The 14,468-nt window shown below is 46.5% G+C and overlaps 2 protein-coding genes across 6 annotated transcripts in view; one reads left to right on the forward strand and one right to left on the reverse strand.

Moving 5' to 3' along the window:
• The window catches only part of ZNF277 (zinc finger protein 277), a 56,101-nt gene extending 43,334 nt beyond the window's left edge, over nucleotides 1-12,767 (reverse strand). Inside the window, exons 1-2 of one of the 2 annotated variants that reach the window (XM_069802128.1) lie at nucleotides 12,637-12,711; nucleotides 11,850-12,043 (exon numbers count right to left, since the gene is read on the reverse strand). Coding sequence is in view for 1 of the 2 variants with exons in the window: in XM_069802127.1 (XP_069658228.1) it covers nucleotides 12,637-12,679 (43 nt within the window). In the remaining variant the exon portion in view is untranslated. Of the gene's footprint in view, nucleotides 1-11,849; nucleotides 12,044-12,636 lie in introns of both variants that reach the window. The other variant, XM_069802127.1, reaches the window with a different exon arrangement.
• A 136-nt stretch (nucleotides 12,768-12,903) lies between these two features.
• Nucleotides 12,904-14,468, forward strand: part of DOCK4 (dedicator of cytokinesis 4) — a 253,381-nt gene continuing 251,816 nt past the window's right edge. For all 4 annotated transcript variants that reach the window (XM_069802123.1, XM_069802125.1, XM_069802124.1 and 1 more), the window contains exon 1: nucleotides 12,904-13,100. In XM_069802123.1, the coding sequence (XP_069658224.1) occupies nucleotides 13,064-13,100 (37 nt within the window). In that variant the 5' untranslated portion in view covers nucleotides 12,904-13,063. The remainder of the gene's footprint in view (nucleotides 13,101-14,468) is intronic.

Here is a 14,468-nt window from a genome sequence, read left to right on the forward strand (position 1 = left end):
AAATACATGGAGGCAGTCTTAAAGAACATCTATAAAGAACTACATCTGTCTGCACTTTTTTTTTTTAATAGAAAAGCAATAAAGCAAATCAAGATGACTCTGAAGTGGTACTCAATACTCAGTGGTCTTCCCTGACATTTTCTCAGTACTTAAATGTTAAATTTTACAAATTGATATTTATGAATCACTTAGGCTTGTATAATTATTATACTGATCTCCAGAATAACAGGACACTTCAACAAAAAAGATATTTTGATATTTTTGAAGTAAACAATACTGACCTTTTCTTGTTTAGTGTGATCACCAGACATGGCAGAGATGGAGAGCTGAGATCCACATTATGTACTAAAATCAGGGATTAAGAAGCAGTGATTAAACCCTACCCTATTATCTGGAAAGATTAACAAGGTAATTATGTAGCCTGAAACTCAGAATGTTTAGTTACAAAGAAGAGGAAGAAAATATCCAACACAAGAATTTGAAATGGAAGGACAAAAGTGATGATTTAGGCTCTTCTTCTGTACTTACTACCCAAATCTAATTAATAAAAATTAGTAGCTTTTTTCTGCTTAACCTGTTATTTAATACAAAGGCATAGCAAAGGCATTCATAAGCCAAGCTGATCAAGACTGTAATTTTAACACTTTTAAAAGTAGGCACTGGAAGGTGTCACAAGCAAGGATGTGTATGTGAATTTAGTACTTGTGTTATGTTACCACTGCCACTGTTCTGCTGACTCCTCTGCAAACATTAGCAAGCTGCAAATAGGCATGTCTTAGTTTCCATTTACTGTGATTGTGACCTTAGCTCTTCCACAAAGAAGGGGTCTTAATGGTGTGTTTAATAAGGATAGTAATACTTCTTCATTGCTACAATTTACCTTTGCGGTGCCTTTAACAACTGCTGTAGTAAGCCTAGTATCTTTTATGCCAGCATTGCTATGTAAAATGTGTTAATTAGTTTACTCTCTACTTCTTGTTATGATTATTTAGTAGAGATCAATAATTCTTTATTACAAGGATTTTCCTTAACTTTTCTCTTGTCACCTGTCCTTTTCCTCTAACATGATTAAATTCCCAAGCACGTTTATCCTCTTGATGTTAAAAGGATTGCCTAGCGGTCTTTTTAAATGATTGCTTTACATTCTGTAGCTAAAGGAAAGGCTGTGTGATTTTCCTTTAAAAACCCTAAAGCCTGCTCTAGCCATTCCTGTGAGACAACCCCATATCATTATTACAGGAATTTTTACCACGCTCCTGACTAAAATGTTTGCATCACAGGGTTTATAACTCTTTTCCACTGGTAGGCATTCCTTGAAAAGGCAACCATTTGAGAAAAACAACTAAAAGTAGTGTGAAATATTAATTTTCAATGTCACTTTATTTTTTTTCAGACTCATATAAATTAGAACTAACCTCAAAGTGCATCCTGAGAAGTCCCATTTCTGGGATCCTGATGTCTGTGGGTTTCATACCTACAGAACAGGTTGAAATCTCTCTCAGGTATTCTGACTGAGCTTCCCAATACTCAGAAAGCCTTCAAGGCTGAATTGTTTAACTGAATTTTGTACTTAATGAAAAATCAGTTCAGGGAAGGGGCCCTGTGGTGTTAGAAGCTCTGTGGTCTGTTGCTGCTTTCTCAGTGAACTGGAGCTTTTCCAAATGGAGAGTAGCAAAATAAGTTGTTTCTACTTTTAGAATCAAGCCTCCATAAATTGGTATTCAAACTGGAAAAAACAATGGCTGAAAAGGAAAGTTCATTATAGTGTTCAGTGATGTGGATCAACATATTTCAGCCTAATTGATATCTTAGCTCAGGAAGACAAAGCTTTGACTGTATTTCAAATAATCCACTATTTATATTCTTTACAAATAAATTTTTGAAAATTAATTTCAGAGGAAAGCATTTTCAAGTCAGAGCTCAAATACTCATGTCTTACAGATCAAAGGGACATCTCACAGCAGGCTATGTCGAATTTCTGTGAGCATGTTCTGACTTTGTACCAGTTTGAAGTAAGTATTTTTGTGATACTAGACTTATTTCTCTTGTCCTTCACACATTCATTAAACATATGACACAGATCTTGACTTCTTAAGTATGATATACACTTACTAACTGATACTGCTAATGTAGCTTATGGACATGGATGGTAAAATAATTGAAGCTAATTTCCTCAAGAAACAGAATTAGAATGTTAGAATTAGTGATACAAGTTGTTTATGTTTTTCAGGCAACATTTTGCGAACTGTATAAATACATGCAGACTCCTGAACATTAAATTAGTACAGTAATAACACAGGCTGCATGTTTTCATCCCATATAAGACAAAATGAAATTAAAACCTCAAGCAGGATGTTTTCTGTTACATACCAGCCTTCAGAGAAAAAGCTCTATCTCATTTATTCATGCATTACTGAGTCATAATAAAATTCAGTGCTGGCACGCTGGTCAAGACAAATGCTAGGAAAATGCTCCAATGACAGCACTATCACTTATTACTGCATGCATTCATTTCATAACCATTCCTGTTTTCATATTGTGAGTCCTGCGCGCTCCCGCCGTGGGACTGCCAGGGCCCACCTGGGGCACACGCTACGAGCTTTGGCAGTGGTCCTGCGTGGCGGGATGCTGTGCCGTGCTTCCCTGCGCGACCCACCAGCCCTGCCCCTCTTCTTGCATCTGACCCACGCAGGAGTCCTGCCGTCCCTGGTCATCCTCCGGCTGCTTTTGCACATCGGCTGGGTTCAGAGAGCAGTTTTGGTGCCCGTGAACCGGATTCATCTGGAGCCTGGATACGTACAAAACCCACCCCAACCGCTACCAGAGACATCTGGGTCTAAACCAAGGGGCACTGCTTCAGAGAGCTTTGAAACACCTACCTGCACATTGAGGAAGTTTGGTGTGGGAAGACTGACTACATGTAATCCAAAGCAAAAACACCAAACCATGTAATATAGTTGCAGAGACTGCAGCACTAATTGTCTTTATCTACTGTGCCTTATTATTTGTTCACGTGGATGGAGCCACACCATACCATACCAGTTTGTGAGGTTGAAGCAGATGGCATATCCAGTTATAAAGCTTCTATACCAGAGGGATAAAGAGAAGGCTTTTAACCCGCTACTACCACACAGGGCAAGAAGCAGAAGTAGGTACTCCTCGGCGACGGAGCCACCAATGACAAATGGGAGGATGACATCTCAATGAGCAAGAATCAAACAGAAGCAGCTGGGCCATTTCACACTGGTCACTGTCTGTCAGTCATAAATATCAGAGAAAAATACATGAAAGTGGAAAAAAGACCATTCGGAAGAGATGGTCCAGTGAACACGAGGCAAAAAAATCAAAAGGAAAGTTCAAGAAACCCAGTTGAAATATATTACTAAGAACAGACAGGTATCTGTCTGAGAGTTTTGGACCACTGAAGCCACTGACAAAACATCTACTACAATTTCTCATTTACAGGTCTGCTACAGCAAAATATGAGGATAGAGCGGCAAACAAGCAGTGAACATGGAATTACCTGCTGGGAAACCAGACCTTGATATCAATGATCAGACAGCAGACTTGCAACTATACTGTTCCCTATAGTGCCAAAACATTAAAAGTTGACAGTTACTGCTGTACACTGATGATCTAAAATCCTTTATAATCAAAGAATAAACTCAAGCAAAACACAATGCCCTTATCATTTACTTCATAATTACAATTTCAGTGCCATAACATGTACCCTGTTTTGAAAAATCAGTAAAGATGCCAGCTGAGCACTCCTGGCTCCATACCATAATCAAAGTATCAAATACAGGTACTATTTCTGTACAAAGTAGCTTGAGCACTCCACATGTGTACAGCAAAAAAGTGTTATTGCTTATACTATAGGGCATAAATCCACTGCCCTACCAAGTAGGGCAGAGGAGCTCCCTACCATGAAACTGTATTGCATAAATAGCCAAATGCATTACATTTGTACTCTTGTTAGTATCCGACATATTCTTACTGAGGAAAACTGCTTGCACACCCCCATATTACTTAACCCTACTGTTTAGCATCTTTCAAAAATTTGTGCATTATATTGCAGCACAGTTTCAGTCTGGTTATGTGGTTTTAATGGTACTGACCAATACATTATTTAATTCAAGATTATCAGGTCATTGGACACTAGTTTTTTTTCTGCTCAAGTGACTGTAATTAGTTACTGATGACTCAAGACAGTAACTCTGCAAAGAACCCACACTTTCACACATGCATTCCCCTGACTTCAGTGAGACACCGGTCAGGATGATGCGCCCAGCTCTTCACAAGCACAGATCTGCTTCAAAGTTGCACAAAACTTACCCCATTTTTTACCACCTAGTTCTTCAGTGCCATGGTCTTTCCCACATTGTGTAGGGCTTTTATTTATGCAATATTTAAAGCTATTTTGAAAGGTCCACAGAAAGACATTTAAATGTTTTCAGGCTTTTCTCTCGGCTTCAGCCTGCTGGGAGTTCATGGATGAGAATGTGAAGCAGAAGCCCCAGAGAGAGTCTGGGAGTAATTGTAGTTTTAGGATGCAGATGTTCACACCAAGATGCAGAGTTCTAGCAGGGGCTGCAAGACAAGACACGGTGGAAGGAAGCACACAGGGCTAGGAAAGGTTATGAGGGCTGTTTGGACAGACAAGAATTTCACCTATACTGCAGTTAAAATACTTCATGCTTGTAATTTCATAATACTTAAGTCATTTTCTTTCTTTCCTACTATTCACTCTTATCATAACCACATCCTAGTTTAAACCCTGCATCCCTTCATCAAGAAAGCTGGCTGAAGTGTCAGAGGGAGAACTCTATCACCTGTTATATGACAGGCACACCTTGTGGCAGGCATCATTGGCAACAAGGATTTACAACTTTGGTGCACTTCCAGAAAACCAGTACTCCCCAGTAAAAACAAAACAGCGAACAAGGTGTTTCAATAGGTGTAACAACCTATCCTGGCATCTGTGTTACACTTAGAACATTCAAAAAACTTGTAATACCCCCTGTAGTCCACACCTCTACATGTAAATAAAGCATGTCCACATCTATTATTTGTTCAGGTAGTGAGAAAGCCTTTTCAGGTAAGAATCAGGTATTTGCTAATACTGAGAGAGTTTAAAGGTCTTCAATCTGTGGACTGATGAACCACCACTCACTGTTGCTCCACCGCAGTAACAGAAGGCCTGAGCAGAGATTTCAAACAACTTAAAGGCTTTAACATGTAAACAAGTTATCATGTTTAAGCTGTCTACATGCTCACCAGGTAATCTGAAGCATCTTACTTCTCAATGAGCTCCAGTTAGTATACAGAGCAGCTGATACTTGGTAGTTTGTTCATGTATCAAAGCCTTTACCTGCTACTGAGCAGGCAAGAATTAGCTTAGATTACTGGAATTAAATACAGCTGTATGTCCACTAGTAGGCAGTTAAAGAAATCATATGTAACAAAGATAAATGGCATCCATCGTCGCTTTTAAGCTATGTAAGTTTTCTGAGTTCAGAGAAAAACAAATAGCAAGCCTTTATTGGGTATGTTTGGAGAATATAACATATCCTATGCCTTGTGCTAACAGGAGTTATGTGTTCAGGCCGAGGTGTGGGGACGTCCCTTTGTCTTCAGATAAAATACAGTGCACATTTGTAACACAATTATTTGTAAAATTACAGAAGGATCACAGGCAGTTCAGATCTGCATTACCAAGCAATAAAATCCATTTCTGATATTATTAATCCATTACTATCCATTTAATGAAATACTTTGTTTCACTTGTTTATTCTCCTATCATCAGTTTTTTAAGAAATGTGCTGTGAAGGCTAAAAACTCTAAAATCTTACTGTAACAGTTACATGAAAGGATTTTGCCTTTTTACTTTTCAAACACAGACGCACGTAAAGTGATTTTACCAATTATGAATTCATAATTTCCAGTCCTCCACAAGATCCATTTGCTTATCACGTAAGTGTTTGAAATGACTATGAGATTGCATTTTTAATTAAAAATCACAACAAAAGCTCTTAAAACATTTTTAAATAACACTGTTTTAGGAGATTCATTCTTGTAATCATATTAAAAGAAACTGTGTTGCACTTACAGAATTAATTAGTGAACCTGTCCTCCACGTGTAATTGCTAGTTGTTCAGTTCACAATGATTAACCAGTGTCAAACCAAAATCTTTACAGAGCTTATAATGCGTACTGGTAGAAGGAATCCCTTCTCCCCCTCTCCAAAATCTATGGTACGGTGGAAGCCCCAGGTCTTGAAATCCTCCACTGAACATACAGATTTAAGCCAGGAAACGGATCATTGGTGGTACTCTAGACGCTTGGAAGCGCCCTGTGGGGGAAACGACTGAGGATGCAACCACATGTGTGAACATTTGGAACTGGCTAGGGTTTTAAGTAAGGGTGCCGATCATACAGTAAGGGTACCAACCTCTACAACCATCAAAGAGCAACGGGCAGATACGGGTGGGCTGGGTGAGCCCATCAGGCTAAGGTCTGAGGAACTCTGATGAACGAACAGACAAGAAGTGGCAGCTGTATGCTCGGGGCAATGGCTGCTCTGTCACCTTGCTGGGGTTTTCACCCACGGCAGGGAGCAGCCAGCAGCTCCTATTCACAACCCTGCGTGCTGTGGATACTTGAAGAGGAAGAAGGTAACCCACTCACTGGGGGCTGATCTGAATAGGAGGGGTAGTATAAGGATGTGTGGGATGGGAGGGCACCTGGTTCATTACTTTATTTGGTTAAGGACTATTCAGTATAAAAGAAAGAAGAAATAACAAGGGAAGTGGTAGATTACACACAAAAAAACATTGATAAGCAGGTGATAAGAGAGACAGTAAGTTGTCTTTGTTCACTACAGGAACTAATGCCATTAAAGGAACTACTCAGACACAGCCTTGAAAAGGTTCAGCCTGAACTTTGTCACTGATAAGAAAGGGAAAACGTGATTATCATATGTATTATGGTATATTTGAGGGTGTTTGTGGAACTGCATGAAACTTGCTATGGGATATCAGAAGGGGCTTGTGGGATTATGTACATCTTATGGAAAATTTAGAGGAGGGGCCAAAGGTAGAGCAAGGGAAGGATGGGGAGGGGACAAACACCAGAAAATGGAGGCAGGGAGTGTGGGGGAATAAAAAGGGCCAGCTGCATTTAAACGGACTTCTTGTCTGATCAAACCCTGCACCTGATCACCACAGTCTTTCCTTTCTTCTTACTAAATCCTTTTCTTAACCATTTTTTTGTGTAATTCACCCTCTGTCCTATGTGTGATAATGCTGCAAGGTCTCAGTGCCAGTAACTGCAGAAGACGCTGCAGGTCTCAAGGTCTGCAGGTCCAGGAACCAGCAACTAGAGGGACCGTGGTGTGTCTATGCTTTCCGAGTGAACTTAACCCTGTATGCACGTGTTTGTGTAATGTGCTACCAAGGTTCAAACTGGAGTAGCCAGTGAGTAGAAGGAGACCTGTATTTGGAAAGACTCAAGGTCTGAGTCAGTGCTGGTCCAGCCACGGGCAGAGTCAATGCCTGGCAAGGCAGTCCAGACAACGGACTTGGGACACTGCTAATATTTGAGGGATCCATGACTGTGGGGTACATGTAAGACAAGTGTGAGCGTGTGTATCCATTTTGATAGCCAACACCAAGTCGGATTTGCTGGCAAACAGGAGGAAACCTGCATTCTGGGTAAGAGGGCCCAGGCACAGGTATCACGTGGGTTTAGAGGCCATGGTAACGTTCAAGGGATCCATGAATGTGCGTGTGCTTCTGAATCGGACAGTGAGGGTGTCTACTCAGTGTCTACAGTGTTTTCACTAGTGCACTTCAATCCCCATCAGTCTTTGCCACCCCAAATGGGACTCAAAAGTACCACCCTCCTTAACCCTCCACACCTTGAGAACTGGCTTCAGGGCAGGGCACAGCCACATACATTGCTGCTGTTGCCACGTCCCTCCCTGCCCGGCTCTCCCAGGGAAAGGGAATAAGAGAAGTTTCCCTTTCTGGAAGAGCCATAAGTGGCCAGGGGCCACTGCCAGGAAATCCCTTTAATTGCTCCTTCAGCAGGGCTACCTTGATGCATGCAAGAGCTTTGTCTAAGGTGCCCTGCAGCACTGTACCCTCCAACATAGCTTGAAGTAGCAAATGTGAAGGAAGCTGTCACTACAATGCTATCATCAGGAGTTACCGGTAACTTGGGGATGTAACTTAAGAGTGGGAAAAAATGGAAACACTTGTTCACTCCCCTCCTCACTTGCCAGCTTCCAAAACAAAAGTGAAGCAGCAACACGCAGGCCAAATCCCATCTGTGTTTTAGCACATGGGACCCAAGAAGTGCCTCGCTTCCCCCACTCCTGAAAGTTTTTGGGTGGACTTTTAGCTACCCAGCTCAGTAGGCAGGAGAGCTACAGAGAAACTTCATCTTTCTGACTCCTAATTAGCTCATGCCTAAGAGCAGAGATCAGCACGCTGCTGAGAGCCAGGTACCTCATATGGCCATCATGCTTTGATGCTTTGCCTCCCAACCTTTCATGCTGTTGTGACTCCATCAGGCCTAATGAAGTTTAATCCTAAGGAAGAAGGTGCAGGGACTACGATGAGAGATCACACACGTGGAGAGCCAGGAGTGGTATGGTGAAAGGGGATGATACACAGGAATTAGAGGTGGAAAAGCATAAAACATTTAAAATAAAAAAAAGAAGTATGGAGAGCAGGGCTGAAAACAGGATCCAGAAGCAGCTTGTGGACGACAGCTGGAAGGGCTTTGGGCAGCAGTGGCTGGCGGTTTGGAAGGAAAAGGGGCAGGACAAAAGGAGTACCCAAGCTGGGTATGGGAGAAAGCAGGGGCAGGAGGGACCAAATTAATGTTGGAGAGTAACTGGCTAAGGAACTGTCATTAGAGCGTCAGAAGGGCCTTCTAGAGGCAGATGACAGCTAACAAGTGAGAAGTGAAAAGCAGGTTCAAAGCAGGTGAGAGGACAGCATGAAAGGCTGGAGAGCCATGAAGGACAGAAGTGGTTGGTGCAGAAGTGAAGAGACAAGCCAGATCAAGCCTTTTTTTTGCTGATACACAAGCAGACGGGGAAAATCACGAAGAATTTTATGAAGAAAATTAACTGGAAGCTAAAACATCCACCAAAACCTCAGGCTGGCAGAGGCCAGAGCAGCAGAGGGGATACCCCGAAGGCACGGCGATGAGACAGCAAGCCCAACTTCTGGCAGCTGAAACCAAACGCAGGGCAGAAAGGGTGATAACATACACAGGCCCTGGCCTGAGGTTTAGGTAACATGAGAAACTCCTGGGCACGACCTGAGAAATGGCTGAACATAAATAACAGAGTGAGAAGCTGGAAAAAGTTGCTGAGGCGTGATGAGGAAGGGCTGGATTTCAGGTAATTAAGAGAGGGGTTAATTAAGAGGTGGCTGGGCTTTGCAAAGGCTTGGGGGGGACGGTGTCGGGACCTTCTGGGGAGTGAAATCTTGCAAGGCACACAAGGCCGAGGTAACTGTATCAGTGATACCGTGTGAGGTTGAGATAGCTCAGGTAAGAGCATCAGAAATGCCAGATTCGGTTATGCATCAGGTGGCGAACATCAAGCTGGATCAGTTGGTGAGTAGGAGGAGACCCTCACCTGGAAAGACTGGGTGTCTGAGCAAGTGGCTGGGTAAAGGGCCCAATGTCCAGGAATGGGTGTTAAACAGACTCAGAGCCCATGTTGATATGCAAGCAGCCTGCAAACATGGAGGTGCTTGTGAATCTAAAGAGGGATGTATCCATCAACCTGGACAGAGAAACCTCTCAGGTCTGACAGTGCATGGGACTGGATTTCAGCAACCAGGAAAGAGGAATCCCTGGATCCCAGAGTCCACTGGGTTGAGCGGCTCTCATAGCATCCTTAACAGAGAGCACTTAAGAGTTGGGCTAAACAAGCGATGCTTATAGTATCAGGAACAAAACAACTTTCACTAAAGTATCCTCTAGGTAGCAATGAAGAAAGGTAGACTCATGCAAGACCAGTCAAACTTCAGTTTTCCACAGTAAACCGAATCCCCTTACAAATGGGACACAAGAGAGAGACGTGGAAGGAATAACATGCTGTGCTCTGGCACGATACACTCCAGCAACATGGTATTAAAAAGCATTTGAGCATATAAAGACCCCAAGGAGGAAACCGTAACTGTCAGACTGCCGATGAAACTATGAAAGACACACTTACAGAAGAAACCTCATTTTAAAATCCATTGACAGATGCTGTAAAGAAATGCCGCTATGTAGCATAATTAATGTAGACTGAACAAACTGTACTGTGGACAGTGGTATGTTTATTAAAAGCCACTTGGTGAAGGCTGCTGGAGGGAACTAACTAGAAAGCAACACAGTCCTGGATTAGACTATAAAAGCACAGGCTTTCCTGTAAATAGGAAACAGCAAGATGGGAAAAAATATGGTATTTAATTTTCCTATACACTGTGTCCAAAGAAGTGACACGCCTTCTCAGATGCACATGCAAGTACAAGTACAAGATGTTGCTAGAGCGAATAGCATTGTAGAAATGAAACCTCTGAAAGAATAAGGATTTTGCTCAGAGACAAGGAAATGACAAATATTAGGGCAAGGTATTTCTTTGCCCACAGACAATGTGATTTATCGTGTAAGATCTGTTTACCCTAAGTGAATGGGTTCTAAAGGAATAATTTTGAAAAGGCTATTTCAGCTATTGGGTAGTCTTGTCTTTGTTCAGGGGAAGAAGAAAGATGGGCTCTGATCTTAATACAAACATGCTGAAGTCAGTCATGGTTAACATGACGGACAGCAGTTAAAAGACTGTGGCAGAATTTCATAACTCCCAGCCAGCACGTTGGCAGCCCTCTCTCATGGGAAAAGGGATAGCTTGGATGTACGTGGAAGTCTATAGGCTGAGGTGGAAGTTAATTTAGCCTGGCACCTATTATTTTGATTTTCAATAGTGACTTTTACACATTTCGTCACCTAGAGACTCCAAAGGATCTGCCAGAAGATGCAAAGCGATTTTCGGAGCAAAGACACCGAAAGTTCACTAATCCTTTCAATGAGTGTTTGAGCTCACTAATAGGAAAACAGCACAGGACTCTGAATTCCAATGGAACAAACTTTTTTTCGTACTGGTGCCAGTGTCTTTACAAGAGTTACCTGGAAAAACCTCGGGGTAACCTCATCACCTCTAGTACGCCACAGACCTATACACGGTTTCACACAAAGCGCATGTCCTTTTCAACAGTTAAAATGGCACAGCTTTGCCTCTGGGTGCAGTTACACCAAGGTGGAAATGCTCTAGGAGGGTCTGGGTTTTCATGTAGGAGCCACTCACACCAACAAACTGCAACGCATAAATAGAGTCCTGCTTTAACTACTAGCATAAATAAAGTGATATTACTTTTACGAACAGAAGCGGGGTACATACTAGAGAAACAACACAAAGGCCACTTAGAAGATCACTCACTACCAAAGTTTGACAACTAGAAGGATAAACATGGAATAAGTGCGCTCTAACTCTTAGGTTTGAAACTGCCTGCTTGCACATGACTTCCTTCCGCTGTGTCCTTCGCACTGTCAGTGACTTAATAATTTAACATAACTTGACAGTAGAGGCTAAAAGCCAAACTGAAGTTAAAAAAAAAAAATTATGCCGCTTTCCTCTTTTAAATGTGAAAACATTAAACTCTGTTTTTTTGTTCAGCTCAAACCGAATCATCCCATAAAATTTCTAGTTACCAGTTCAGAGTAATGATTTGATCGGAGAACACTTTTTTAACACCAGAAATACTCGCCCTAGAGACAACCTGTACCTGGTGAGGCCCGCAGAGCAGCATTGTATGGCCGGAGTTGTCCCCAATTTTCTGCCTGTGCCTTCCCACAGGACCAGCAGATGTAACCCAAGCTCTTGCTCCTGCCTCACAACGCCCGGGTTTCTCTGACAAGGATCAGTTCAGCCTGAGGATATCTTGCAGTTTAGCTACGGTGAGCTCTGGCTAAGCTGCTTCTGGAAGGGCATAGACATACAGGCCTCCCAACAAGGATGGAAACCTTGCTGCTCTCGCTGCTTACCCCGCCCGACTTATCCCCCCCGACAGCCCACCTGTGCCCCTCGCTGTACGCCGCCTGCTCTTCTCTACCCCTGTGCCTGCGTGTGCTGGCGAGAAGTCCAAAACCCGCCCAGCCTACCAGCTCCGGCACACGGCCGGCACCGATTCCCTCTCCAGCGCCACTCACTCGCTGCTGAAACCTCTCCCTGTCCCCACAGCTTCCTCTGCCAAACGCGGGCCTTCGCGAAGAGAAGGCATGGCCCCCAGCAGGACCAGCGGGACCGCTTACGTCCCCCGTCACCACCGGCAGGCGGGGACGGGGCTGCCCGGGGGCTCCCCCCGCCCCGGAATCCCGCTCCGACGGGCGACCGCCGGGGCCCCGACCCTGAGGGGCGACCGGCGCGGCGCCCCCCCCCGCTCCAGGGCCCCGCCAGCTCCCGGCTGTCCCACACCTATCCGCCGCTCCCTTCCCCCAGAGCCCCGCGGCCCCGTCCCACCGGGAGGGAGGGGAACCGGAGGGGCGGTGCGGGGGTCCCCGCAGCGCACTCACCTCCCCGCGCCGCCGGCCCGCCGGCCCCGCGGGACGCCGCCATTCCGCCGCCGCGCCGCTCTTCCCGCCCACGGCGTGAGGCGGCCGCCGGGAGCCGAGCTCCGCCCCGCTCCGCCCCGGCGGGGAGCGCGGGGCCAGCCGGGGCTCGTAGTCTCTCCGCCGGCCGCGGGCGCCGAGGGGCGCGGCCGCGCTAAGGCACTACGTTCCCCGGCGTGCAGCGGGACGGGGCATATAAGTGGCTGGCGGCGAGCGCGCTTCAGTCAGTCAGTGAGGGAGTCGGTCTGCCCGCCCGCCCGGCGGAACAATGCCTTCGCCGCCGGGGCCGGGCAGCCGCGGCTGAGGCGCGGCGGGAGCAGCCGGGGCAGCGGACGGGCTCGCCGGCCACCGCCGCTGCCGGCGGGGGGCCGGGCGCACGCACGCCGCGAGCATGTGGATACCCACGGAGCACGAGAAGTACGGCGTGGGTGAGTGAGTGAGGGAAAGAGCGGGGCGGTCGTGGCGGGGGGGGGGGCGAGGAACGGCGCTGCCGGCGGGGAGCGCATCCCGCGGCGGGGCCGGCGTGGGCCGCTGCCGTCTCCCGCGGGAGCTGAGGCGGCGGCCCCGCCCGGGTGAGCGGCCGCGTCGCCCTCCCTGCGCGGCGGGGGTCGGAGGTCCCGCCGCGGCGGGCAGCGGTCCCTTCCGCAGGGGCGCAACAAAAGGGGCGGCCGGTGGCCCGAGCGGCGGCTCCGGCGGCGCTGCCCCGGGGATGGGGACCGGTCCCCCGCCTCCGAGGCGGGAGCTCGGCTTCTCCCCGCCGGCGCTGGGTGGAAAGGCTGGTGTTTCGCGGGGAACAAAGCAAAGGCTTCGAAGACGTCGCTGGGAGCGGAGACCCGGCGGGGAGAGGGTCTCCGGCGGCGGGGGCCGGTGGAGGAGCGGGAGCGGGGCGGCGGGCATTGTTCGCGCCTCGGGGGTTTTGTGGCGGCTTCGGGGGAAAGCAGACAAAGTGTCGCTGGTGGGAGTCGCGCTTCCTTGCCTATTTATTCAACTCTGCCCGGTGCAGGGCTCTGGAGCCCGTTGGTTTGACTTGCGAAGTGATCGGGGAGACTCGCTCTGATTCTTTTTTTTTTTTCCCCCCTTCCTTTTTGACACCACCTCTTAAAACCGCCCGTACCGGCTGAGCTCCAGTGGCTCGTCCCGGACAATAGCCCCTCTCTGACAGAGATGCAGCTGAAGTGTTACACAGACCCGCTGGCGTAGTAAGCAGCTTTCGGTGTGTTTACGTCGCAGTTGAACGCGGAGTTGTGCGTGTGAGGGGGGGAAAGGCGGGCGGAGCGCGGAGCCCTCCTTTGTTGTGGTGCGCCTGGCACCGGTCCGCCGAGCGGTCAGCGCGGGAGGCAGCCCCGAGCCGAGCCCGCTCCGTCCCGCTTGGAGTTGAGCCCAGATGTTGCCGTCCTCCGAGCGCTGAATTTATAGAGATCGGCGGCGGGATTTATTTCCCGGACTTCTTTATTGGCCGGGTCACAGCTGGGTTGCAAGATATTGATTAGTTCTGCCACCCGCCTTTCTTTACGGGGATGGGCAGAGGCTTAAAAACCACCCTGGGACTCCCTGGAATGGCATGCTGGATATTACCAGTCAAGTATTTCAAGCTGCAGCCCTCCTCTCGGTCTGTTTGTTAGCGTTTTTTATTTTTATTTTGGAGCACAGCATGCTGTTTCACAACTGAAGCATTTTTTCCCCCTGATTTATGAGCTGAAAATCACTACGGAGCATCTTTTCTAATGCTGGAAACAAGCAGCCAAGTACTGTTCCCCTTATTTGAGTAAATCCCTGGTTGCTAAACAATTAAGTGA

The sequence above is a fragment of the Haliaeetus albicilla genome, chromosome 14 (assembly GCF_947461875.1).
Source record: "Haliaeetus albicilla chromosome 14, bHalAlb1.1, whole genome shotgun sequence".
NCBI classification, from domain to species: Eukaryota; Metazoa; Chordata; class Aves; order Accipitriformes; family Accipitridae; genus Haliaeetus; species Haliaeetus albicilla.